This window comes from Heloderma suspectum, chromosome 1 (genome assembly GCF_057233095.1).
Source record: "Heloderma suspectum isolate Gila_16-S chromosome 1, 16-S_ref, whole genome shotgun sequence".
Classification (NCBI taxonomy): Eukaryota; Metazoa; Chordata; class Lepidosauria; order Squamata; family Helodermatidae; genus Heloderma; species Heloderma suspectum.
The window spans coordinates 46,866,641-46,894,306 of NC_139458.1; the positions used below are offsets into that span (position 1 = coordinate 46,866,641).

The 27,666-nt window shown below is 44.6% G+C and overlaps 1 protein-coding gene across 2 annotated transcripts in view; it reads right to left on the reverse strand.

Annotated features, from left to right (window-relative positions):
• The window catches only part of ADCK1 (aarF domain containing kinase 1), a 177,000-nt gene that overhangs the window by 55,580 nt on the left and 93,754 nt on the right, over positions 1–27,666 (reverse strand). For both annotated transcript variants that reach the window (XM_084841401.1, XM_084841404.1), the window contains exon 5: positions 3,987–4,145. In XM_084841401.1, the coding sequence (XP_084697527.1) occupies positions 3,987–4,145 (159 nt within the window). The remainder of the gene's footprint in view (positions 1–3,986; positions 4,146–27,666) is intronic.

Consider the following 27,666-nt stretch of genomic DNA (forward strand, 5'->3'; position numbering starts at 1 on the left):
ACGTCTTGTAAAAAAAAACAAAAACGACAAGGCTGCAAATGGCGGCGGTGGCCAGCTGCCACAGCCGCTGCCGCCATCGAAGCCACCACTGGAGCCGCCGCCACCCGGAACATCCACCCCAGGTAAGTCTCGTCCCGGGGGGGATCCGCGGGGGGGCAAGGCCGTTCCACCACGGAGTTCGGGGGGCCGAATGATCCGTGGCAGAATTCTCTGACATCCCTAATGATGCCACATAGTCCTAACCCTCCTTTTGAAATAATTTAAGTCCTACAGCTATTTCGGAGAAATTAAAGTGGAGCGGGAGAAAGAAGATTTTGGAGGCTGATTGGATCCTTTGCTGTACTGAAGCTACTAAACTTCTGCAGAAGCCAAAGGTTCCACTTTGGGTCAGTAAAATCAGGTGCTGTGTGAAATACCAGTATTTCACATGAAGGTCTTTCTTCCCTTCCTTCTCCCTCTTCAAAATTTCATTGCAAGCAAGTTCCCAACAGTGGGCATGTAGAGGATAAAGGAGAGGGGATTTTTGCACCTCAAAAAAAAAAAACCTAAACCAGAGATTAGGGATAGTGACCTCTTAATGGTCACCTTAAACACCTTCTAATTAGGATCTCTAATCCCATGGGTGACTTGGCAGTTTTTACTTATTGTTTCAGTCTTTGAGAAAAGGAAACTTTACGCATGGCTAGCACAAAAGCCACTGGACCTAACTGTCTGAAATTTGGCAGGTTCAGTCAGCTCCATAGGGGCTGCCAGGTTACCAAATTCCATGCATGTATGTGGAAGCACAAAAAAATATATAGCTCTTTGATTTGACAGATTTTCTTGAAAATAGCAAATTTTACCTGTGACTAGCATAAAAGCCACTGGACCTAACTGCCTGAAATTTGGCAGATTCAGTCATCTCTATAGGGGCTGCCACGTCCCCAAATTCCATGCACTTATGTGGAAGAACAAAAAAAGTTATAGCTCTTTGCTTTGACAAATTTTCTTGAAGAAAGCAGTTTTTACCTGTGGCTAGCACAAAAGTAAGGATGGACGAAAGTCCCTTACCTGGTCCCGCAGCTTGCTTCGCGGTGGGGGGGAGGCGCTTCGGTTCTCCCCCCAAAGTTCTGGGGGGGGGAGGCGCCTTGCCCCTCCCGGCCGAAATTCAGGCCGGGGGGGAGGTGCTCCATCCCTCGCCACCGAAATTCAGGCCGGGGGGGAGCGCCCCATCTCCCCAGCCGCGAAATAAAAAAAGTAAAGTAAAACACACACACACACACACACACACATGTGATAGGCTACGTAACGATTTACGTAGCCTATCACGGCTGACTTTGAAAATCTAGCCGTGATAGGCTACATAAATCGTTACGTAGCCTATCACGTGTTTTTGTGTTTTTTTTTACTTTACTTTGTAATGGCGGCGGTCGGAAGACCGGCCGCCGCCCCCGCCCCCACCGAAACGCCGCCGGGACCCACCGCTGAGAGGGACATTCGAAGGAGGTAAGTCCCATCCCGGGGGGGGGGGGGGGCGGAGAATTTCACCACCAATTTCGGGGGGCCAAATGCGTTGGCATTCGGCCTCCCGGAGATTCGTGGAGAAATTCTCCGCCATCCCTACACAAAAGTCTGTCTGAAATTTGGCAGATTCTGTCATCTATATAGGGGCTGCCAGGTCCCCAAACTCTATGCACTTATGTGGAAGCACACAAAAAATATAGCGCTTTGCTTTGACAGATTTTCTTGAAAATAGCAAATTGTACCTGTGACTTTGGAAGGACAGATACTGAAGCTGAAGCTCAAATATTTTGGCCACCTAATGTGAAGAGAAAACTCCCTGGAAAAGACCCTGATGCTGGGAAAGACTGAAGGCAAAAGGAGAAGGGGACGGCAGAGGATGAGATGGCTAGATAGCATCACTGATGCAATGAAGATGGACTTGAGCACACTCCGGGAGAGAGCACAGGACAGGAAGGCCTGGTGTGCTATGGTCCATGGGGTCACAAAGAGTCGGACACGACTGAACGACTGAACAACAACAACAACCTGTGACTAGCACAAAAGCCACTGGACCTAACTGCCCGAAATTGGGCAGGTTCAATCAGCTCCATAGGTGCTACCAGGTCTCCAAATGTCATGTATTTATCATACAAAATAAAAAAGTTATGGCCGTTTCTGTTTTCCAATGCAGGTCAATGGGAAATGTAGAGGAAAAAAAAGGCAATTAGGACAGCTCAAAAGATCTGGGGCACAGCTCAAAGATCCAGGGCCTGTGCCTAGGTGGGCCTCTATGGCGCTTCTGCTTCTGAGAAAATATTACATAAGAATTTTGGTCATGGGAACTGATGTACTGCTGGATAATATATTAAGTGCTGTATGGAATCACTGTTTTAATTCCAGCAGAATGGAAAAGCAACACTTCAGCAATTCTGAAGTCTTTAGTATGGAAGCAACCATATGCTAAATATGCTGAATTTTTGTTGCTGTTTTTAAAATAACATGTTTTAATGTGTTTTATTATTGGGTTTTTTTTATCAATAATAAAACATTACTTTTGCTTTTACTTATATGTTACCCTGAGAGTTTTGGCTATAGGGTGACTCATGAATTGAATGAATGAATAGAAAAATGGAAATGCTGATTTATTCTATTTTAAAACATGGTTTCTTAAACATGACTGCATGATGAAGGTGACAAGATGGCTTACTGGGGGGAACTGGTCTCTCCCAATTGTGCCCACCTGGGTTCTTGGTGCACCACTAACATAGGCTTGGAGAGTGGGGATCACTGTAGTCAGGGGTAGGTTACTGTAGTCTATAAAGAAAGATTCTATCTCCCTCATGAGGATCCCAGTCTGGCTGAGACTAAATACATATCCAGGCAACCTTTAAAATCATCAGGTCTTGCTGGTCATTCTGAAATTAACGGAACGCCACCATGCAATACCTTGACAGCAGGCCTTCTCGGTATCGGCACCCACCCTTTGGAAAACCCTCCCTTGTGCAGTTTGGGAGGCAGAAAATGTGGCATCTTTCAAACGCCTCCTGAAAACACACTTGTTCACCCAGGCTTTCCCCGGGCTGTAATTAAATTAATCATGCTATTCCATCTACTGCTCCTTGTATTGCTTTTATTGTAATTGGATTTTTTTTATTAATGATCTGTTTTAATATTGTATTTTACAATATTAAAATATAATATTACTATATTGTATATATTAATATAATAATGGTATTAACCACTTAGGGATTTTATTATATTTTGTGGTATATAAATATCAAAAATAAATAAATAAATATCAAGTAGTATGGGCACTAGAGACAGATTAGGGATTCTGTTAGTGCAATGACCACCCTGCTGCCTAACAGTCTCCCTTACCTAAGTTACTTAACAATACTCTGTAAAGTGCCTTGTATAATAATGGTGCTAAATAAATACATGTGTAAATCAGGGATGGGCAACCTTTTTTGTGTTGAGGGCCATATCCCCCCATCTGTGGGGGGCCGCATGCTGGCGGTGGGTGGGGCCAAAGTCGATGGTGAGCAAGGCCAGAGCCAAAAGTGGGTGGATCACCTCTTTTCTCTTTCTGCCACCCCCTTTTGTCTCTCTCCCTCTTCCTTCCTGCCTAGCAAACTGCCAAGGAAGCGATAGTTCACTCTTGCTAGAGGTCCCAACACATCGCATGCAGAGTGCTTTTGATATTAGGCTGAGGAGAGCATGAAACTGGGCCATTGGGCCACGGGTTGCCCATCCCTGCTAAGTGAAAGGATGCTCATTATCTCAGATACAAAGGAGATGAGCTGAATTCAAAATTCTATGCAAGTCCACAAGTTCAGCCCGAAACTTCCCACAGCCACCTGAGCTTGCCATCCATATATCATAGTGGCAGAAGAGATCTGAAGATCCAGTCTGACTTGTGAATCTGTGCCAAAAGTGAAAAGAGATCCATTTCATAAGCTGAGAAGGTGTTCTGCAGAGGTGGTCACAGAAGTGCACTGATTTACCTCCATCAGGAGGATATCCTTAGAACTCTGTGCTTGAACCTTAGGATGCTGGACTTTCACCGCAACTGTCCTCCCATCCTGTAGCACAGCCTTGTGGACTTGGGCCAGGGACGCTGCCCCCAATGGAGCATCTTCAAAACTTACAAACAACTCGTTAATCTACAAGAAAAAGGAAGAAACTGTCAGGCCTGCATGAATGTATAGTCTGTCAGCCCTTTAGGGCGTAATCTTATGTATGTTTAGACAGAAGAAAGTCCTATAACTCCCAGCATTTCCCAGCCAGCCTTCATGCTGGGAGTTGTAGGACTTTTTTCTGTCTAAACATGCATAGGATTGCGCCCTTAGCCTTTCTGCATCACAGAGGATAAAATACACACACATAGCACTGTTTACGACTTACAGAGAAAACATTGCTGGGAAACCTGGAGACTTCACATATCATGTGTGTCATGAAGCAAAATCAGAGTTATCTTCAGGATGGAAAATATACACATGGCCCACACATTGGAGCTAACATGGGGAAAATCTAGTGCTGCCGCCTGATTAAAGAAAACTTAGAGCACATTCCTATGCCTATTTAGACAGAAAAAAGTCCTACAACCCCGAGCGTTCCCCAGCTAGCCATGCTGGGAGTTGTGGGATTTATTTCTGTCCTGCAGAAGTCCTGCAATTAGGATTTAATCGATTCACTGTACACGTTTTAGGCTTCAGTCCTGTACCACTTACCTGGGAGTAAGCCCTATTGAACTTGATGGACTGAATACATTTTAAGTTTCAAAGTTCTATTATGTTTTAGATAGCCGGAGGCAGAAAGGAAATGTTAGTTTGTGTAAGTACTGTATTTGTAGATACCAACCCTAGAATGATTACAATATAATCATAATATAATCAATATAATCACAAGCAATATAACATGATGTACAGAGGACTCTGAAGAAGCACCAGGAAAGAGGAGGAGGTGAATGCCTGGGTTGCATATAGCAACACTGCCACATTTTAGGTGCCTGTCTTCCCACCAGCTGATGGGTCCCTGGCCCATGGGTCCCACCAGCTGATGGGTCCCTGGCCCACAGTCTCCAAGGGCCTTGGAGTCAGCCCAGTCCTGAAACTACATTTCATCTTTGGGTTTGGTTGTCTCAGCCATGCCCCATCTGCTCTTCCAGCTCATTGAATGAATCTTGTAAAGGATAATGTGCCAAGCCACTACACGTAGTCCTGATCAGTGGTGCAGCTAGTGCTGGGCTTTGGGGGCCAAAGTCCAGGACCCGAAACCCAAGGGCCAGGGCAATGACCACCCATAGAGTGGCAGGTGATGACAGCATCAAGACAACAGCAGCAAACTCCATTTTATTCCAGTAGTCATGGTGGTGCTATGATCTGAGCAAGTTTAAAATGCAAAACTGCACATGCTCAGAGTATTATTATTTTTAATAATTTTGTTGTTGTCATTGTTCTAACATATCAGGAATGCAGAAGCAGTTGTAAATACAGCAACATATCAGGAATGCAGAAGCAGTTGCATGGAATAGCGTGGGAGGGGGAGAAGAGAAATGTTAGCTGTGTGCTTCACAACTGAAGTAATAGACATGGCCATCTAAAAAGGGTCCCCTTAAGACCATTCAGTCCAGGGTCTAAAATGACCTAGCTGCACCACTGGACCTGATTCTGTGAGAACTTACATCCTACTCAAGAAAGAGCCTAGGAGGCAGATGCTACAATACATTAAGAGGGCTGCATGGGATGGGAGCAGAACTGGATCAGTCAGGAGAGCAGCAGGTGACAAATAGGACTCATCAAACAACAGTGGGGTAAGAAAATGGAGGAACTCTGCTCTTGGAGAAGGTTTCAATCAGGGGCCATCTTGACTCACTTCCAACCCCAACAGAGTTTCCTAGAGCTGCCCTAAGCTTAAAAAAAACAACAGGCAGAGTTGGTTTAGCAGAGGACTCCCTGTCCCCTGCATATATATCACCAGAGCCAGCAGTCAAGGAACACATAATATATGAAGAAATTAAAAGAAAACAAATTGAATGCTACTGCATTTTTATATCCTACTTTTTAACACAGTAATTAAAGATGGGAGCTGCAGCAAGCCAGCAATTAAATATGAATAAAACACTTTTAAACAGAGCCTACATGCAAAGCGTTCAACAGAAATCTTTTGTGCTGACGAAGGGGTGGGGGGAAGCATCATCCTAGAAGGAGCTCATGCCTACATGCAGCTGCTGACAGCATTTCTCCCTGCCACCCCCACCCCCACCCCACCCCCACATATACACACACACCACTGCCTCTCCCCACCCCCAAAACACACTTCTTTTACAGTAATTTATTTATTTATTTATTCTTTCATTCATTCATTTCATTTCTATACCGCCCAATAGCTGAAGCTCTCTGGGCGGTTCACATAAATTAAAACCAAACAACACACAATAAAACAATTTAAAATATATAGAACATCAAAACAACAATACAACCACAATAAAACCTAGCAGCAGTACAGGAGTTTAAAATACAGATTTAAAACAGCAAAGATAAAAATTTAGAAAGCTAAAATGCTAAAATGCCTGGGAAAACAAAAAGGTCTTCACCTGGCACCGAAAGGAGTACAATGTAGGCGCCAGGTGAACCTCACTAGGGAGCTCATTCCAGAGCCGGGTGCCACAACAGAAAAAGCCCTCCTCCTAGTAGCCACCCGCCTCACTTCCTTTGGCAGGGGCTCACGGAGAAGGGCCACTGATGATGATCTTAAGGTCAGGCAGGCACATATGGGAGGAGGCGATCCTTCAGGTAACCTGGTCCCAAGCCGTTAAGGGCTTTAAATGTTAACACCAGAACTTTGAATCAGGCCCGGAAATGGACTGGCAGCCAGTGCAGCTGGAAAAGTACTGGCGTAATATGAGCTCGCAGACCAGTCCCTGTTAACAATCTTGCTGCCCTATTTTGGACCAGCTGAAGTTTCCGGACCGTTTTCAAAGGCAGCCCCACGTATAACGCATTGCAGTAATCCAGACGAGAAGTTATCAGAGCATGGATAACTGTAGCTAGGCTATCTCTGTCCAGATAAGGGTGTAGTTGGTACACCAGCCTAAGCTGATAAGTGCTCCGTGCCACTGAGTTCACCTGTGCCTCAAGTGACAGTTCTGGATCCAAGAGCACCCCCAAACTACAAACCTGATCCTTTAGGGGGAGTGCAACCCCCTCCAGAACAGGTTGAATATCACCTAGCCGGGCAGATGAAACACCCACTAACAGCACCTCCGTCTTGTCTGGATTGAGTTTCAGTTTATTGGCCCTCATCCAGTCCATTACCATGCCCAGGCACTGATTCAGAACAGCCACTGCCTCACCTGGTTTTGATGAGAAAGAGAGGTAGAGCTGGGTGTCATCTGCATATTGATGGCACCTCAGCCCACACCTCCGGATAACCTCCCCCAGCGGTTTCATGTAGATGTTAAACAGCATGGGGGATAAAATAGAGCCCTGTGAAACCCCATGGCACAATTGCCATGGCACAGAGCAATAATCCCCCAGCACCACCTTCTGGAATCGGCCATCCAAGTAGGAGCGGAACCACTGTAGTGCAGTGCCTCCAACTCCTAACCCAGACAACCTATCCAGAAGGATACCATGGTCGATGGTATCGAAAGCCGCTGAGAGGTCCAGGAGAATCAACAGGGTCGCACTCCCCCTGTCCCTCTCCCAGCAGAGGTCATCCCACAGGGCGACCAAGGCAGTTTCCGTTCCAAAACCAGGCCTGAAGCCCAATTGAAATGGATCTAGATAATCCGTTTCATTCAAGAGTGCCTGGAGCTGTCCTACAACCACCCGCTCAAGCACCTTGCCCAGGAAGGGGATGTTGGCCACTGGCCTATAATTGTTAACATCCTCTGGGTCCAGGTTAGGCTTTTTCAGGAGTGGTCTAGTTACTGCCTCTTTTAAAGCGGCAGGTACTACTCCCTCTCTCAAGGAGGAATTTACAACCTCCTGGACCCAGCCGGACATCCCCTCCTTGTTTGATTTAATAAGCCATCAAGGGCAAGGGTCAAGCACACAAGTGGTCGATCGGACTTGGCCAAGCACCTTGTCCACATCCTCAGGCCTCAGTAACTGAAACTCATCCAATTACAATAACTACTACCAGCAACAAACTGGCACATTTGCAGCAATTAGATTCAAACAGCGTCTCAGCCGCCTCCAGTAATTCACAGGGAAGGCATCTTTTATTTATTTATTTTATTCCTCTGGCGGCTAAATCAATTACGTAGAAGAAATGCATTTGAAAACGACTAGTTGTGTGTTTTTTAATTACAGCGGATCCATGATTCAAACTTTTTGACATTCCTGCCTTTAGAAAGAAATTTCTTCCTTTCTTTCAAACAATTCACTAGATGTTGCATTTCTTTCTATCCTCAGATCCCCCCGCCCGTCTGCCCGTCCGCCCCCCAGGAATAGATACTTCTGTGGGAAGTCAAGATGGGTCAGGGGAATTGGTAACAGGAGCAAGGAGCTGTTTTGGCCCTTAATAGCTTCAGGTTATCACTGAAACCACTGCACCTGAGTAGAGGGAGACGGTGGGCTCTCCCACACTGGAGGCATTCAAGACGAGGCTGGACAGCCACCTGTCAGGGATGCTCTGACTTGGATTCCTGCATTGAGCAGGAGGTTGGACTCGATGGCCTTGTAGGCCCCTTCCAGCCCTACTGTTCTATGATTCTATGATTCTATGAGATTATCATGATCATACCATGCAAGCACTGGTGCCTGCTTCGGCACCTTGAAAATCTCAGTTTACTTTCTTTTCTTTTCAAACTAAGGTTCTGTGGATGTGCAAATGAATCAGAAAACATGGGGAAGGCAGCAGCTGGAGGCCCTCACTTTGCATAACAGCATAGACTCCAGCAAGATGCTGCTGAATAGGACTTCCAGCAGTAAGGGGGTAGAAAGTTAGTACTTTATTTGTTCATGTATTTATGGTTTCTATGCCACTTCATAAGATAAAATTCTCTGGGTAGCTTACAATAAACAAACATTAAAATAAATTTTACAAAATTTGTACAAAAATAGAACACAAAATCAAACGCAACATAATATACAACAAGAAACAAAGCTCCCAGCTTCCCCCAAATTAAGAAAATACAGATTTTAAAACTGAGAGGCCCAGATTACATGAGTTATTTAAAAGACCTGGGTGAATGGAAAGATCTTCACCTGGTGCTGAAAAGACCACAGGGATGGCACCAGGTGAACCTCTCTGGGAAAGGTGTTCCATAACTGGCATGCCACTACCCAAAAGGTTCCCTCCCTGGTAGTTACCCACCTCACCTCATTCTGTGGGGGCACTCTGAGAAAGGCCTCTGAAAAAAGATCTTAAGGTTTCGGTAGGTCCATATGGGAGAAGGCGGTCTCTTCTCCCTCCCATGACTTCAGCTATCGGGCAATATAGAAATGTAATAATAAATAAACTTAATTTGCATAATGTATTCAGCACGAGCAGAACTGATCTTTTGGAACACCTCTGTTGCCAAAGAGCACCAGCTACTTACATCATGTGCTGTTCCCCCTCACTATTACCTTGGCTCAAAAGTTTCCATTTTGTCTGAAAAGATTGGCTGGAGAGATACAGCAAGCTAGGACAACATGCGCTTGAAGTTGCCTGACAAAACCCTCTCTTGCAGGGGTAGGCAGCTTTTGTGGGGCCTGTGGGCACATTTGGCAGTTTGATAAACTGCCCTGGGCACCACCATAAAATGGCTGCCATGGGAGGCGTTGGTACTTACAAAGGACAACTAACCTGTCCAAAGGACTGAGTACAAGGCAGAGGTGAGGTCTGAGCCCCAATACACTAAACAGTTCCTTTGACCCTTCAGTTCAAAGTCCCTTTTTCTTGTTTCCCTTCTATTTTATGGTGGCTGGATGTGTTGCTGAGGAAAGCATTCGCCTGCAGCTGCCCACCATCTTCATTTTCTAAGAATATATCTGAACCCCACATCTGGACCAGAGGCATTCATGGGAAATGGGGAAGGCAGCAGCTGGAGGCCCTCACTTTGCTTTGAAGAGATCCCAGTTGCTGGTAAGAAAATGTATTATTATTTTGTTAAAGTAGGAGGGTAGGGCACCTGTGTGGGCACACAAAAGGTTCTGGGGGCGCACTGGTGCCCATGAGCATCATGTTGCCTACCTTTGCTTTACTAAAATGGAGAAGAGGGTTTTCTCACACTCTGTACATTGGCATGAGACTTCCTGAAATCACTGATGCTCAATCTTCCTCCATTCCTACTCCAATCAAAGAAACCATGTCTCATCTATCTATCTATCTATCTATCTATCTATCTATCTATCTATCTATCTATCTAACTATCTATCTATTTAACTATCAATTGGCTACAGAGAGCCCTGGGAGCTCGAGTGTCCTTACAAGAAGTACTTTACTCCACCTCAAATCAAGACTCTCCTCCTTTGCTAAGCACAAGGCAATCATCTTTCATTTGTGAACCTGGAAATTGCCATTCCAGGACCACACTTAATTATAAGTGTGCATGTTAATCTTCAAAGCCCTTCATAGACAGTGGACTAAATACCTTTAAGACTGCCACTGCCCACATTCCTTGCCTGCCCCCTCCATTCAGTTCTGCATCAGCAGCCATGCTCCAAAATCCACCATTGTGTAAATTCAAGATAGCATCAACAAGGAGCTGAGTTTTTCCATGGTAGCCCTGAAATTGCCTGTTGTAAGAGATTCCCCAAAGTATGTTCCTGATGGCCTTTAGAAGGAGCTGCAAGACCTACAGATTTAGGAGAGCATTTGGAAGCAAAGGCCAGATGATATGTGTATTTAGTGTTGCTGTTTTACGATACCTTTAGTGAGTGAATTTTTTTGTAATATATTGATGCTGTGTTGAACATTCACACAAGAATATTTTCAACATAAACCTAGGACTTGTGAGGTGGAGACAAAATACACACACACACACACACACACATTTTTTTATGCCTATTTGAGAACTGTTCACTGAAGTGTTCATACTTTTTGTAAAATTGCATCATTTCTTCCTGGCAATGTGACTGTCACGTTCCTTTGTCCTCTCCCTTCGCATTCCACACACTCTAGGATACCAGGCTTCAGGCTCACTACTTTATTAGTTAACAACCAGGTTCTTTACAAATGCAAATTCTAGGGAACTCCCAGGCTACAAAGGGAACAGCTACTCCACAATTACGAATACCGATAGAGGAGCAGAAGTAGAACTTCTCTAAGTTGCTGGCAGTTTGAACAAGAACTAGCTTAGGGCGGGATGCCCCTCCCTTACAGTTGCTCCCTCCTATGTAGGCCATCACACCTAGCCAACCTAGTGGAGCGACTGAGCTCCACCTCTAACTTTTCCTGCTTCGCTCTGCAACAGACTCTAGCATCCCTCAAGTCACGCCCCTCACGCTCCTCCTCCCCAAGACCTGGGTTTTCATGGAGGAGGAACGGGGAGCCCCTTCAGGTCAAGCCACCTGTGTGCCAAGGTCTTCAGAAGAATGCCTTGCCATATCTGAGCTCACTAGGAAGGGAGCTTCCCCTGGTTCTGGCTGTTCCCATTCTGAGTCTGAGCTGCTATCTCCACACGCTCAGATTCATTCCTGACATTGACAATGTCACAAGACCAGTTCAGAGTGAGGGCAATGCTTCCTGCCTTTACAGTGGCAAGCATTTTTTATCCTGTTCACAGATCTTCTCCCAAAAAATATTAAAGAAAGGGGAGCAGCTTGTTCAGAGCAGACAAACACGTTGACTGGAAGTGCCCCCCTTTTAGCTGAACATTAGTTGCTATTGTTTCTTATCTGCATGGTTGAAATTTTAATTATTTTTGTAAGCTGGCTCAATCACAGGCTGAGTCAGGATATTAATGGTTTACATCAATCAATCAATATCCGTGATGAAGAACGTGGATTTTGTTTTTAATGCAAAATATAAAATGCCAATGGGGCATTTCTGTTCCTGTGGCACCCTTCTCCCCGCTCCCGCCCCCAATCCCGCACAACTCCTTCCAAGGCTTCTGCATTTGCCAGTTCAGTTGTGCAGCCAGTAGGTCTGCATAACTTCAGCAGTACATTAGGCCGTATTTTTCAGGGCTTTTCTAATACACTGGCCTGGTTTGCACATCACATTAAGGGATGTTTTAGCAGTGGAGGCTGGTGGCTCTGATGTCAGTGGGGCTGTGAATCCAGTCTGGGTTTCAATCAGAACCAGTCAGAAGTCTAAAGGGCCTATCCAAGGTGCTGAACCCAATCCCCAAAATAGGTTCAGCACCTTTGATCGCCCCTTTAGAGTTCTGAGTGAAACCAAAAGCGTATTCTCAGTTCCACAGACATCGGAGCTACCAGCCTCCACTGTGATTTAGTACTAGGTGCCTGAGCTGGAATGAGCCCAAGCAAAGGCTCAAGCTGGAACAAGCTTGAGCAAAGCCTCAGGCTTGCCCACACAGGAAGAAGACTGTTGCCAAGTTTGGCTTCACTTTATATGAAAGCTGGCTTGTCATTACATTTGAACTAGAGATTATGGCTAGTTAAACCAGCAAAACAATCCAGAGTTTGAAGTTGGTTTGCTTTGAAACCAACCAGAGTTTGTGTAATCCATAATCTCTGGTTCAAAAATAACGACAAGCCAGTTTATCTAAAAAGTGAAACTAAACATGGCAGGAGTCCTCCTCCCAGCCACGCGGCTAGGTTTGATTTTTAATCATACAAAGAATACATGTCAAGACAGAAGTAATGATAATGTAATTATAAGAAAAACAAGAACAGCAATGATAACGATGACTGAGATTAAATTTGAATGAGCGAAATCCCTGGCTCATGCAATTCACATTTTTAGCCATTATGCCAGGTGATGGGACCTAGCTCAGTGATAAAGCACATGCTTTGCAAGCAAAAGGTCTAGATTCAATCCATGGCATCTCCAGTTAAAAGGTAGCCAGCGATAGGAAAGATCTCTGACTGACAGAGCTGCTGTCTGTCAGAGTAGATAATACTGGGCTTAATGGACAATCTTGTATAAGGAAGCTTCCTATGTTCCTACACCAGCTCTGAGAATATTGCACCCAGTACCTGAAGCTATGCATTCATCACCACATGGGCTTTCACAAGACTTAGGCTTGTGCGGTCAGCAAATGTCAAGCTAGAACAGTCTCCCCGTACCTTGTCCCTTCTAGATATTTTAGACTACAATTCCCATAATACCTGACCTTTGGCCATGCTAGCTGGGGCTGATAGGGGATGTAATTCAAAACCCCATGTTGAGGAAGCCTGAGCTAGACTAAGACAGCCACTTCTAAACATTAAACCTGGAGAGTAAATGAATCCCTCTCTTCCTCCATCAATTTGTGCATTCTGTGCTCAGAAATCAAGTGTTGCATTGTTGCCCTAGGAGTTATTAAGACAGCAGAAGTTGAAAGATTAGATTTATTGTGGCAGATAGTGGATTATGAAGAATAATTCATCAAATGTCAGAACAAACAGACCACAATTTATAGAAGCCGGGCTGAGCCTGTGAAATCTGATTGGACTTCTTCTTGACTAATGAATGCCAAGCTTAATTGATGAGACCCTAACTTGGCTGTCAAGAGTGCATCTTTATTAAGTATTTTTAATAATAATAATAATAATATCTTAACATGTGTGCGATATGTGTGCCTTTCACCCCAGACTGAGACACTGTACAAAATCTCTCCCTTCCCCTTAATGCAGATAGACCATGCCCTTATGATGACTGGATGACTTCTTAGGTGGGGGCAGGGAGAAATATCTTATACTAAACAACAGCACGAGGCTCTTATTTGTTATAGGCTTTTAACACATGCCAATTTGCATAAACATTTATGTAATGACATAACCATGACTTGACTTTTGCACATTATAGTCGGCGAGCCATATTGTGACTTCTCTGACAGATGTTTGAGTCCTTTTCACAGATGCTGAGCCATCTTTGAATCACTTGCCCAGGATGTTATCTCATTCAGCTGTGATGTGTGTGAAATGAATACCACAACCATATGGGTGGGTCACTTGAATAGGTTTTTTTCTGTCTGATTAGAAGGCCAGTTGTGAGGGAAAGACCACCAGCAGCCTTCTCCAACCTGGTGCCCTCCAGATGTTCTGGGCTTCAACTTCCATCTGCCCTGGCCAGCTGGCCAGCAGTCATAAATGCTGGGACTAGTAGTTAGAAATGTGGAGAGCTGGTAAAAAATTGGAAAGCAGGGGGAGATTTTTTAAAACCCAATTATTCCCAGGGATTTGGGGAAAATTTGGAGGAAATTTTTTTTCCTGAATTTTTCCATTTCCACCCCCCCGCCGCATTTTTTTCTGGTTTTATTTCCAGGCTTTCACATCTCTATTTGTAGTCCAAAAGATTTGGAAGGCATCAGGTTGAGAAAGGCTGATCTACACAACCAGCCCTACCCTCAAAATCTTAGTACCCACTGGACTATCTACTCACATATGAATATGCCCAGCAGCTGAGACCTTGGCTATGGAACTCTCTCCCAAGGAAGAACTCCCTGATACCTTCACCAAAGTTCTTTAGGCACTAGGCAAAGTCTGCCCTGTTAATCCTGGTGGTTTACTAGGTTTAGTTAGGTGGTTTAGTTAACCTAACTAAAGTCTTGGAAGTTAATCCTGGTGGTTTGCTTTACTTTATTGTGGTGGTTGGTTTGTCTCGCTAAGCTTGTCTGCCTGGTTTGGTCAATTATTTTTGTCAAAGGGAATGCTTTTGTTATGTTTGCCATTTTCTCTTATGGTGGCTGATGGAATTTTGTTAAGCTGCCCTTTGGCCAAAATTGGCATGCCAACATTTCAAAGCTGAAATAATAAAAGAGGATGTCTGTCCATCTGTCAGCGCCATAGCACCAAGTCCACGAAACCTAGACATCTGAAACTTGGTATGCACACTAAGGGGACCCGTAAGGGTGTGCACCTTGCGGTTATTTTGTTTTTAAAATGCATTAATATAAATGTAATTCTGTGTTGGAAGCCTGCAGTACTATCTTCAGTCACTAGGTGGCAACTTTCCTAACCAGCACATAGCTTTGCAGTCCATATAGTTTGAAGCCAGGGGATATTAGTGAGCCAAGGGACACAGTTATATGCCAGCTCCCTCCCCACTGTGTGGGGCAGCACTCTCAGGAGAACAGGGTGGGCAGGGCCCTCCCCCAGAGGCTATAATCATGGACGATGGCAGAGACCATTCCTAGGAGTACCTGCAGGCATGGCTTCATTCAAAAGGGGAAGGTACAATGTGCCTAACTCTGGCAGCTATGTAAGTTTGCTTGAAGGCTTAGCTGTATCAAACGAAGAACTATTCCAGCTCGTGTGAAGCCGGGTCCATTCGCTAGTAAATAAATAAATCGTACAAACATGAGTGCTGCATGAGATAATATCACCAGAAGAAATGGCACCCCAAAATATTCTACAGTGACGCTTTGAAAACGCTTTTTATTCCATCCCAATTTACTCCTGCTTATCGTTCTGTGTTCACGCAAACACACAAAAGGCCAGAGGCTTAATAAAGGCAAAACTGGCAATAAAAATAAGTAATCCTGGACTGATAACAATACCCTATTATGATGATACCACCAGGAAACAGGCAGGAGATCGAAGTAGCATCAGTACCTAGCCAGAATTTATATACAGTAGCCTTCCCCAATCTGGTGCCCTCAGAGTGTGTTGGACTACAACCCCCATTATCCCCCAGCTAGCATGGCCAATGGGGAGTTGTAATCCAACACATTTGGAGGCTACCAGATTGGGGAAGGCTAATATTTATTTATTTATTATTTATTTATTTATTTAATATTTATTTATTTATGTATAATATTTCTTGGCTGCCTTTCAGGCAGAAGCCCTCCCAAGGTGGCTTACAGCAATAAAATACATAAAAACATAAAAACAATAAAAACAACAATAAAAGCCAACAATAAAACCAGCAATAATGTTAATAGCAGTAACAGCAACAGTAGCAGTCATATCAAGAGAAGGCCAAGGTAAAATAATGTTTTTAGGCCTTCTTAAAAGTCTGCAATGATGGAGCATGGCTGTCAAGGGCTTCTTGGTGGCCTCTTTCAGTCTAATCCAGTAGCCAAGTCCAGACATAGACAAAGGGATTCTTTTCAAAGCTTTATTCCTCTTTTACAACTTAACAATTCTACTGTTAGCAACTAGCTATGAGCAGCAGAGTACCTATGCCCTGAGTTGGAACAGTTGGTCCCCATTTGAAGGAGAATCACTGGCAGACCCTGAACCTATGGGCTAGGAAGAGTCCCTCCCCTTTTCCCTTGGATCCTCTGGGCGCAACCGCTGTTTACACGCCAAGCGGGCACTACGCCTCCTTTCCGTGCCCTCCATTTGGTGCCGCTCCCTGCGTCAGCATCACGTGTCCAGCAAGTCTTCTTCCCGCGCTCTCTCACTCCCGGGACTGCTATCTATGTCAGGAATGCCAGTGGGAGGAATCTCTGCCAGCTGTTGGCCCTGGGAAGGATGAGCGCGCTCCTCTCCCAGGAGCGGCTGCTCCACCTCAGAATCAGAACTACTCTGGGATTCTATGGGCTCAGTGTCCACCCTGACAATGGCGAACCGACAATGGCAGCTGGTTCCAAAGGTGTGGGGCCACTGCAGAGAAGGCCCTCTCACGTGTGATCACCCACCTGACTGCTCTCATTGGTGGGCAAATGATAAGGGCCTCTCTTTCTGATCTTAAAGTGCAGGTAGGCTCATATGGGTGAAAATGGTCTTTCAAGTAACTTGGTCCCAATAAATATACAGCATGTATACTACAATTTTTTTAGTATGCTCTAAAACAGGGGTTCAAAACATGCAGCCTGCAGGCAGCCCTCAGCCTGTTCTGCTATGGCCACAAAGCCAGTGGCACCTCACCCACTTTTTCCACCACAGTCCAGCTGATCCTTCCAGCAGGGAAAAGCTCTTATCTAGCTTTTCCCTGCCAAGGAGAGAGGGCACAGCCTGGGGAGGAAGCTGTTGAATGATTCAGTCCTACTTACTGCTGAGGCTTGCCCTGCTTACTTGTGAGTAGACACACTGCTTATGCTCATGCTTACTTCTGAGTATATATGCAGGGGCTTGGTATTTGGGATGCTATTTCAAAGTACCTCTGCTTCATCACCCTGAAGCCCAGATATGTGACTGTGAAAGCAATACAGAGCTGCACAGCAACTTGACAGGAAGTCAAGAAGGGTGTATATATTCCCTTCCCCAGTGTGATATATATAAAAGGCCTGGTGACTTGTGATGTCACCAATGCTTTTCTGACTCTGCTTTTGCCAAAACAGAGACATCCTTGGATCCGATACGATTTTATTCTTATGCCAAGCCGCTTTCCTCCTAATTTGGTCTTCTGTCTCAAGCTGTCTCCCACCTAGACTGAGCAATGCTCATTAAATCCACTGTCCTCTCCCTCTCTCTCTTTGGAGAAATATTATCTCGTGCACATCTTCTGCTAGCTTGCCTGTCAGGATGGAGCTGTGTCTGTCAATCTCAGAGATGGATTGGAATTGTGGCTCTTTCAGAAGGTGGAGGTTTCTCAGCGGCAGCAATTAAAATAAATGTGCTTGGAGGAGGAGGAGATGAAGAAAACCTCTCCCTATTCTGATTGAGATTCTGGCCTTGATTTCCTGACAGTCAGTGGGAAATGGGACATGCTTTCATTGTTTCCCTCTGGCAATGGCCTCTCTTATACTACAGACAGAAGGAACATAACCCACGCCCCTTTCCAGCACTCTTTTGTACTCTCTAGAAAACAAGAAGTTGAGAATAGCTATGGGTTTTGCGACAGACTTTTTGCACAACTATCTCTCTGTCATTGCCCATTTACATTCTAGGTTGTTCTGAGTCACAAAATATGCTCCGCACACGCACAAAACATGTGTGCTTTGCATGGAGTTTGGTCCCCGACATTTCCATTAAAATGGATCAGGTAACAGATGATCTACCTGAGACCCGAGAGAGCCACCACCAGCCACTGCAAACAATACCGGGCTAGATGGACATATGATCTAAGACAGCCTTCCCCAACCTGCTGTCTTTAATGTATGGACTACAACCCCATCATCCCCAGCCAGCACAACACATCTGGAGGGCACCAAGTTGGGGAAGGCTGGTCTAAGAATGTAATCCAGCCATGCTGGATCAGACCAAAGCCCTATCTAGTCCAGCATTCTGTTCCTACAGAGGACAACCATCTGCCTATGAGAAGCCCACGAGCAGGATGTGAGCACAATAGCACCCTTGCACCCTAGCAACAGATGCAGCACATGAGACAGCTGCTCATCTGTTTTAGCTATCAGCCAACTGAAAAGGGTGAGGTATCAGAACAATCAATAGTCATGTATGCCAGCAACGCATGAAATCCTTGGATTTATAGCACAGTGTGCAAATTGCTGAGCAGTGCAGAAGGTTATTATGATTTACTAGTGCAAATTCCACGTCGCCATGGGGGCTACTATTCTGAGAATGACTGGATGAAAATGTGTTTGCCCATTTCCCTTGCGACTGGAACAACTTTACATTTTTAAAATAAACATACTACAAATAAATCGGTAAAGGTGAAAACAAAACAAAAAAGATGTTCTTTTTAAAAAGATCATTTGCCATTTCTTGAAGTTTGAGGTTGAAAACATGTGATGAAACATTTTTCTCTCTCTTCTCCCTCTGGTGTTCTTTCAGCTCTTTCTCCTCAGCTTCTCTTCCTCCTCCTCAATCACCAACTGACTTTGCTTTAGCCCCCTTACCAACATTCTATGCCTGTAGTTTCATTGGCCCAGCACTCTAAGAGCTCAGAGGAGTAAGCATTACTACACAGGTATACACACAGTGTGTCACATTACCTGCACAATGTGGGGCATATACATTAACCTCTCCTTTGCCTCACGCCTCTCCCTTCTCAAGCTGCCCAGAGCTCAAGCTTTCAACTTTTTTGAAGTTCCAAAATTTTCTGCATGTCCACACTGCTCAAGCTTCAGTTTAAAACAAAAACAAGCAAGATTGGTCTGGTAGACCTCTAATAATAAGCCTTACACTACAGTATTCTTGTATAAGATAACAATGCATTGCACCATCCTGTATGCTGTTCTTGCGATACGTATTTGAGTTCTTGGTTGGTCTGATTTACAAAAGCATGTATAAATCACCTTATGTCTCATGACTGGATTACAAAAACATAATCTCTTGCATCTAAATATATGAACTACGGCAATTAAAAGACATTATGCTTTGAACTGATGAGACCTGATATGAAAGACCAGTCCTACCGTGTTTGAACTGTGATGCCCATGCACATTACCACTTGCTTTTACAACCAAGTGACAAAGATGCCTGTGTGAACTCTCTCTCTCTGATATAACAGGAGCAAGAACCTTTTTCCTATAAAAGACTGTTGACTCCCAGGAAAAGTCCACCAGAGGCTGCAGACAATGGTAGACAGAGACAGAACCAAAAGTGGGTGGAATTTGCAGCATTGCAAGATTCCATAGCACTTTGTCTGGGCCATATCATTTCTCTCTCTCTCTCTCTCTCTCTCCTCACATTCCCCATCTCTAATTTCCTAATTTACAGAGGATAGTCCTCTATTCAAAGAGATCTCTATTTGTAGGTATCCTCTATTTGCCCAATCCAAGTATGGTTTAAAGTCGAAGAACCATCAGAAGGGAAAGCAGGAACCTTCAAGTTGCCCATCAAGTTAGCACCTGAACAAGCACATAGGTCACCAAGTCAGTCTTCCTCACTATGGTCCAGTGTATTGCATTTATATTTAAATTTATTTAAATTTATTTATTTTATATATTTACGACTTTTATATACTGCTCCACATCTAAACAGGTTCTGGAGCAGTGAACAATAAAAGATAAAAGATAAAAAGATAACACAATAAAACACCATATTTAAAAATAAAATATAAAACAGAATACCAGCAAAAACCATGGCTTGTCAGTCAAGGAAGGCTTCCTGAAATAAAGATGTGTTCAGGAGGTGCCAAAAACAACACAATGTTGGTGCTTGCCTGACCTCCACAGGCAGGCAGTTCCATACAAAGGGAGCCACCACACTGAAGGCTCTTCTCCAGGTGGACTTCAGTTAGGACATAGGTCCATGCCAAACCACCAGGAGCATGCCATCTGATGACCTCAGGGACTGGGCAGGTTGATAAGGGAAAAGGTGCTCTCTCAGGTATCCTGGTCCCAAGTTGTTTAGTCTTTTTTTCTAAATTGGCATTTATACATATAAATTAACATACGCAACTGTTATCCAAATTGGTTCCCAATTTTGTCCTCTTTTTGGGCGATACATCAGTGGCCACCCTACCTCTGCAACATCCCACCTGAAATAGGCCCTAAGACACATGAAATTTGGCTGAGAGCTGCATGCTTCTTGAAGGTTCCCCATCCCAGCCTTATACTCCTCATGTTTTCTTTTACTTTCAAAGTTTCTAGTTTAATTAGCTGTGGAATGTTAGTGTACAGGGGAAAGACTGACAATTAAGAGGGAAATGAGGTTTATAAAAAAAACCATGTTCAATGATATGCAAATTACATTCATTACATAATGCTAGGATATTTATTTTGTTTCTTCTTTCTTTCTGACATTCCTGCCCTGCCTTTATATATAAAATATAACCAAGGCAACTTACAAACAATAAAATGACCACCACAGGCAGCAAGATAACAGTAAAAATGATCTAAAACTATTTTGTTCAGTCGTTCAGTCATGTCCGACTCTTCGTGACCCCATGGACCATAGCACGCCAGGCCTACCTGTCCTGCACTCTCTCCCGGAGCGTGCTCAAGTCCATATTCATTGCATCAGTGATGCTATCTAGCCATCTCATCCTCTGCCGGCCCCTTCTCCTTTTGCCTTCAGTCTTTCCCAGCATCAGGGTCTTTTCCAGGGAGTTTTCTCTTCGCATTAGGTGGCCAAAATATTGGAGCTTCAGCTTCAGTATCTGTCCTTCCAATGAGCACTCAGGGTTGATTTCCTTTAGGATTGACTAATTTGACCTCCTTGCAGTCCAGGGGACTCGTAAGAGTCTTCTCCAGCACCACAGTTCGAAAGCATCAATTCTTCGGCACCCAGCCTTCCTTATAGTCCAGCTCTCACAGCCATACGTTACTACTGGGAAAACCATAGCTTTGATTAGACAGACCTTTGTCAGCAAGGTGATGTCTCTGCTTCTTACTATGCTGTCTAGGTTTGCCATAGCTTTCCTCCCAAGGAGCAAGCGTCTTTTAATTTCATGGCTACAGTCACCGTCTGTGGTGATCTTGGAGCCCAAGAAAATAATATTTGTCACTGCTTCCATTTCTTCCCCTTCCATATGCCAGGAAGTGATAGGGCCAGATGCCATGATCTTCATTATTTTTAATGCTGAGTTTCAAACCAACTTTTACACTCTCCTCTTTCACCCTCAACAAGAGGCTCTTTAGATCGTCTTCACTTTCTGCCATTAGGGTGGTATCATCTGCCTATCTGAGGTTGTTGATAATTCTCCCGGCAATCTTAATTCCGACCTGTGATTCATCCAACCCGGCGTTTCTCATGATGTACTCTGCATATAAGTTAAATAAGCAGGGTGACAATATGCAGCCTTGTCGTACTCCTTTCCCAATTTTGAACCAATCGGTTGTTCCATGTCTGGTTCTTACTGTTGCTTCTTGACCCTCATACAGGTTTCTCAGGAGACAGGTAAGGTGGTCTGGTACCCCCATCTCTTTCAGAATTTGCCACAGTTTGTTGTGATCCACACAATCAAAGGCTGTAGCGTAGTCAATGAAGCAGAAATAGACGTTTTTCTGGAATTCTCTTGCTTTCTCCATGATCCAGCGAATGTTGGCGATTTGATCTCTAGTTCCTCTGCCTCTTCGAAACCCAGCTTGTACTTCCGGTAGTTCTCGGTTCACATACTGCTGAAGCCTAGCTTGTAGGATTTTGAGCATCACCTTGCTGGCATGTGCAATGAGCGCAGCTGTACGGTAGTTTGAACACTCTTTGGCGTTGCCCTTCTTTGGAATTGGAATGTAAACTGACCTTTTCCAATCTTGTGGCCACTGTTGAGTGTTCCAAATGTGTTGGCATATTGAGTGCAGCACTTTAACAGCATCATCTTTTAGGATTTTAAATAGCTCAGCTGGAATACTGTCATCTCCACTAGCTTTGTTGTTAGCAATGCTTCCTAAGGCCCACTTGACTTCACTCTCGAGGATGTCCGGCTCAAGTTCAGTGACCACACTATCATGGCTATCAGGGACATTAAGATCTTTCCTGTATAGTTCTTCTGTGTATTCTTTCCACCTCTTCTTAATCTCATCTGCTTCTGTTAGGTCCCTGCCTTCTTTGTCCTTTATCATGCCCGTCTTTGCACAAAACGTTCCCTTGAGATCTCCGATTTTCTGGAAGAGATCTCTAGTCTTTCCCATTCTGTTGTTTTCCTTGATTTCTTTGCATTGTTCATTTAAGAAGGCCTTCTTGTCTCTCCTTGCTATTCTCTGGAACTCTGCATTCAGTTGGATATATCTTCCCCTTTCTCCCTTGCTTTTCGCTTCCCTTCTTTCCTCAGCTACTTGTAAAGCCTCATCAGACAGCCACTTGGCTTTCTTGCATTTTTTTTTCTTGGGGATGGATTGAGTTGCTGCCTCCTGAACAATGTTACGGGCCTCCGTCCATAGTTCCTCAGGCACTCTGTCTATCAGGTCTAATCCCTGAAATCTATTCCTCACCTCCACTGTATATTCATAAGGGATATGATTGAGGTCATACCTGAATGGTTTGGTGGTTTTCCCTACGTTCTTCAATTTAAGCCGAAATTTTGCAACAAGAAGCTCATGATCTGAGCCACAGTCAGCTCCAGGTCTTGTTTTGACTGACTGTATAGAGCTTCTCCATCTTTGGCTGCAAAGGACATAATCAATCTGATTTCGATATTGACCATCTGGTGATGTCCATGTGTAGAGTCACCTCTTGTGCTGTTGGAAAAGAGCGTTTGCTATGATCAGCGTGTTCTCTTGGCAAAACTCTATTAGCCTTTGTCCTGCTTCATTTTGTACACCAAGGCCATGCTTGCCTGTTATCCCGGTGATTTCTTGACTTCCTACTTTAGCATTCCAATCCCCTATGATGAAGAGGGCATCTTTTTTTGGTGTTAGTTCTAGAAGGTGTTGTAGGTCTTCATAGAACCGATCAACCTCAGCTTCTTTGGCCTCAGTGGTTGGGGCATAGACTTGAATTACTGTGATATTGAATGGTTTGCCTTGAATTCGTACTGAGATCATTCTATCGTTTTTGAGATTGTACCCCAGTACTGCTTTTCCCACCCTTTTACTGACTATGAGTGCTACTCCATTTCTTCTAAGGGATTCTTGCCCACAGTAGTAGATATGATGATCACCTGAATTAAATTCGCCCATGCCTGTCCATTTTAGTTCACAGATTCCCAAGATGTCAATGTTCCATCTTGCCATCTCATGTTTGACCACCTACAGCTTACCTTGATTCATTGATCTTACATTCCAGGTTCCTAAACAATATTGTTCTTTACAGCATCGGATTTTCTTTTCACCACCAGACACATCCACAGCTGAGTGTCCTTTCGGCTTGGTCCAGCCACTTCACTCTTTCTGGCACTACTTGGAAATTCCCTCTGCTCTTCCCCAGTAGTATATTGGACACTTTCTGACCTGAGGGGCTCATCTTCTGGCATCATATCTTTTAGCCTTGTGGTATGTTCCATGGGGTTTTCTCGGCAGGAATACTGGAGTGGGTTGCCATTTCCTTCTCCAGTGGACCACATTTTGTCAGAACTCTCTGCCATGACCTGTCCGTCTTGGGTGGCCCTGCACGGCATAGCTTATGGCTTCACTGAGTTATGCAAGCCCCTTCGCCACAACAAAGCAGTGATCCATGAAGGGGAAAAAATTATTTACAACAAAGTAAACGCAACACTAGTGGTAAAACGCTTAGGAAAAGTACTATGCTGGGAAGCTTTTCTGAAATAAAGCCAACTCTGCTGCTTGTCTATAAGCGAGCAGCAATGGGACCAGGTATTCAGGAAGGCTATTCCAGATATGAAAACCTCAAAGATGCTCTTCTCTAGCCCCCACCCACCATACCTGTAATGGTCAGTGGTATTTTCTGGTTCTTTAAATAAATCTGTAAGCTGCCTTATTAGATCCATTGGGCCAAAAAAAGGGATAGAAGTCTTTTAATTTAAAAAAAAAAACCTAGAAGTTAATATTAAAATGGATGACAAGACAGTATTATTGTAACTTCTCTGTAACAAATTTTATTTTAAAATCTATACACATAATGATTCCATTCCATGATGGATGATAGGAGATACATCCATCAGGGCTAGTGGTGTTAATTCATCCTATTTAGCTGTATGCCAATAGATTACATAAAATGTGTTTACTTTTTTCAATAACTGTTTACTGAAACTGTTGCTTTCAGGTCAAATCCAGAGTTTCCGTAAGTGGAACTCTGCTCAGGGGACACTCCCACTGCAGGAAGGGAGGGGAGGTGATTTTCACTGATCTTTCCTTGCCCCTGTGCCCCCTGAAAAGCTGCTCTGGAGGGTTGGGGGACCCTCTAGAACAGTGTGGGGGACTGCAGGGGGAATTGATAAGAATTGCCTTTCCCACCCTTTCCCTAGCAGGAGCCTCTGCTGGGTCTCAGTCCACTCCGTGAACAGAAGGAACCTTTCTGTTCATGGAAGGGACACTCTGAAGCCAACCCATAATTCTGTACAACGATACCAAGTTAACACATTTTTTTCCTCTTCCAATGTTATCATTACAAAAAAGACAAGGCAAATGAAAGCAGCTCCTTTGATAGTGACCCCTTTTCATATTAGCCCAGCAAGTTAATTATTCCCCCACCTGTGTACTGTGGGAAAACTGCCAGTGGCCCATGAGAAATCAAACCAAATTTGAAACCTGAAATCTCCCATGAGCCCAAGGAACTCACCCATACAGGAGGCTGCCTGCTGCAACCAAAAGCCCATGTGATATAGTGGTTAGAATCTTGTACGGAGACCAGGGAGACCCAGTTCAAATCTCCACCTAGCCACAAGTCTGCCTTTCCTGGCCTAACCAGTTTTGCAGGGTTGTTGCAAAGATAAAATGGGGGAAGCACCATGGATGCTACCCTGAGCTCCTTGGAGGAAGCGTGGGATAATAATGGAATTGCTGTTGTTGTTGTTCAGTCGTTAAGTCGTGTCCGACTCTTTGTGCTCAAGTCCATATTCCTTGCATCGGTGATGCTATCTAGCCATCTCATCCTCTGCCATCCTCTTCTCCTTTTGCCTTCAATCTTTCCCAGCATCAGGGTCTTTTCCAGTGAGTTTTTCTCTTTGAATTAGGTGGCCAAAATATAATAATGGAATAATGAATGAAAAAAATCTCCATGATATCCTCCAGATTCCATTTAGTCTCTCCTGGGGGTGGGCGAGTCTGCTGCCCCTCTGGGATTGCGGGATCACTCAGTCATTCAAAGACTCCAGAGGCAACAGAATTTCCCTCCCTCAGAGGAAGGCAGCCAATCATGAAGCCAGGAGGCATACTCAAAGCAGCAATGCATGCAGCAACATGGGGTGGGGTACAGCTCCTCTGTGGTTATTTCCAACTCTTTCACACTCTAAAAGTGAACCATTTGGGGTTGTAAGAATGAAGAATGCCTCTGAACATAATTCAGAAAAACAAGTGGGGAGTCTAAATGTACATCAAAACAAAAGCTACTGCTGTCCTGGAAAGCACACCCACCACAGTACTGTATACATTGGGGTGGGCAACTTCTTCAACTCTGAGAGCCACAAGCGATGCCAGGTTCAGGGGCCACACACACATACACACAGGATGGGTTTGCAGGGGGAAGGAGAAGCTAAAATCTCTTCCTTCCTCTCCCCACCCCCGCGATCCCCAGCTATTTCCCCCAACACTATTAACAGCAGAGAAAGTGCAATCCTGGATGCATCAGACTGACACTGCTGGGGAAAAGAACATGCAGGAGCAACTTCCGGCACATGCCCCCTTCCCCAGCTCAATCGGGCACCACACAGCCTGCCAAAGAGCAGGGGGGAGAGGCAGCAGTGGGCCACACAGGCAACTTCCGAGGGCCGCATGCAGCCTGTGGTCCATGGGTTGTTTAATCATACATCAAATCTTCTCTTGAGAATCATGCTCAGGAGGGACTTGTTCTGCCAGCTTGAAGCAGAAGGAGCTGTGCAGCTCGCCAATTAGCTGGGAGCCTGTGACACCACACAGCAGCCTCCACAGAACAGTTTTGCTACTTTAAAAAATGAAAGGGAGGGTGGGGCAGGAGCACAGTGGCTGAGGACATCCTCTCATCCAGAAGGTTTCAGGTTCAATCCTCTGCACCTCCAAGTAGGCTTGGGAAATACTCCTTCTGAAACACTGGAGTGCTGCTGCCAGTCACTGTTAAGCAGGGGTGGGAAACGTCAGGGAGCCTGGGAGACACTTTCCAACCCAGACCCCCGAACTCCCATGGGCCACATCCCTGCCGCCACTACTGAATTCGGCAGTGGCAAACTCCCCCGACCATTTGCCACTGAAATTTAGCAGCAAACCACTATGGAAGCTTTCAAAGGATACATTTTGCTTGTTTTCAAGCTACATTTGTCCCTTGAAAGCCTCTGTAGCAGTTTACTGCTGAAATTTCAAGGCAAACCACCAGAGTTTTTTTCTGGCGGCACAGCCACACCTGAGGATGGGGGGGCCGCATGCGGCCCATGAGCCACATGTTACCCACCCCTGGTGTAGACAGTACTGAGCTAAATGAACCAATGGTCTGACTCAGAATAAAGGCAACTTCCTATATTCACATGTTTAAATGTATAATTGTACAAATTATTTTAATCGTCACCATCATCAGCATCCAAACATGCTTTAAACAAACTAGCAAACACAAAGCAGTCGGCTCACCAGAAGCATGGAGCTGGCAAGAAATCGGCATTAGTTACGAAGTCAGGTACATGTGTCATTTGAACAACAAAGGCAGATGGAAGCTGGGGTAACCCAGCACGGATCAAATAACCATGCTGGCTACTGTTTTTGTCTATATGCACCTAAAGTATACCTCAGATATCAGACCTTTTTAGAAACAGTAAGGAGCATATCTTGAATTGAATTGCATAAGTAAGCACCTTTCTGTAAAATCAGTTTATTGCACAAAGCATGCACATTTTGTTTCTCCGTTTGTTGCATACATCCCTCAAAGTCTTGCCACAAGGTTGCACTTTTGCTGCATGGATTTTGCATTTTCCACTGAGTTGCTGAACCAAGGCATTTGCCATGTCAGCAGTGGAAGACACACACACACCGTTTCCCCAGGGTTCTTTTTCTCCCTTTGCTCTTTGTTTTCTCCTTTCTCAGTCCATTCACACTTCCTTCCCCACTTCTTCCTTCCCTTCCCCGCTCATCTCTTTCCTTCCTGAGCTGCCAGAGAGCTGGTACAGTGGTGCAACTCCGCTGATTTAATCTCCTTAAAGCAGTGTCTGCGTGCATATAAATCACGCTCCCAGCCCAGCCTGTAAAATGGGCTTGTTCACTAAACTCTATGAATAGGGAAGTAGGCACAGCTGGCCTATTCATAATCAACATAAAAATAGATTAGCACTTTACAG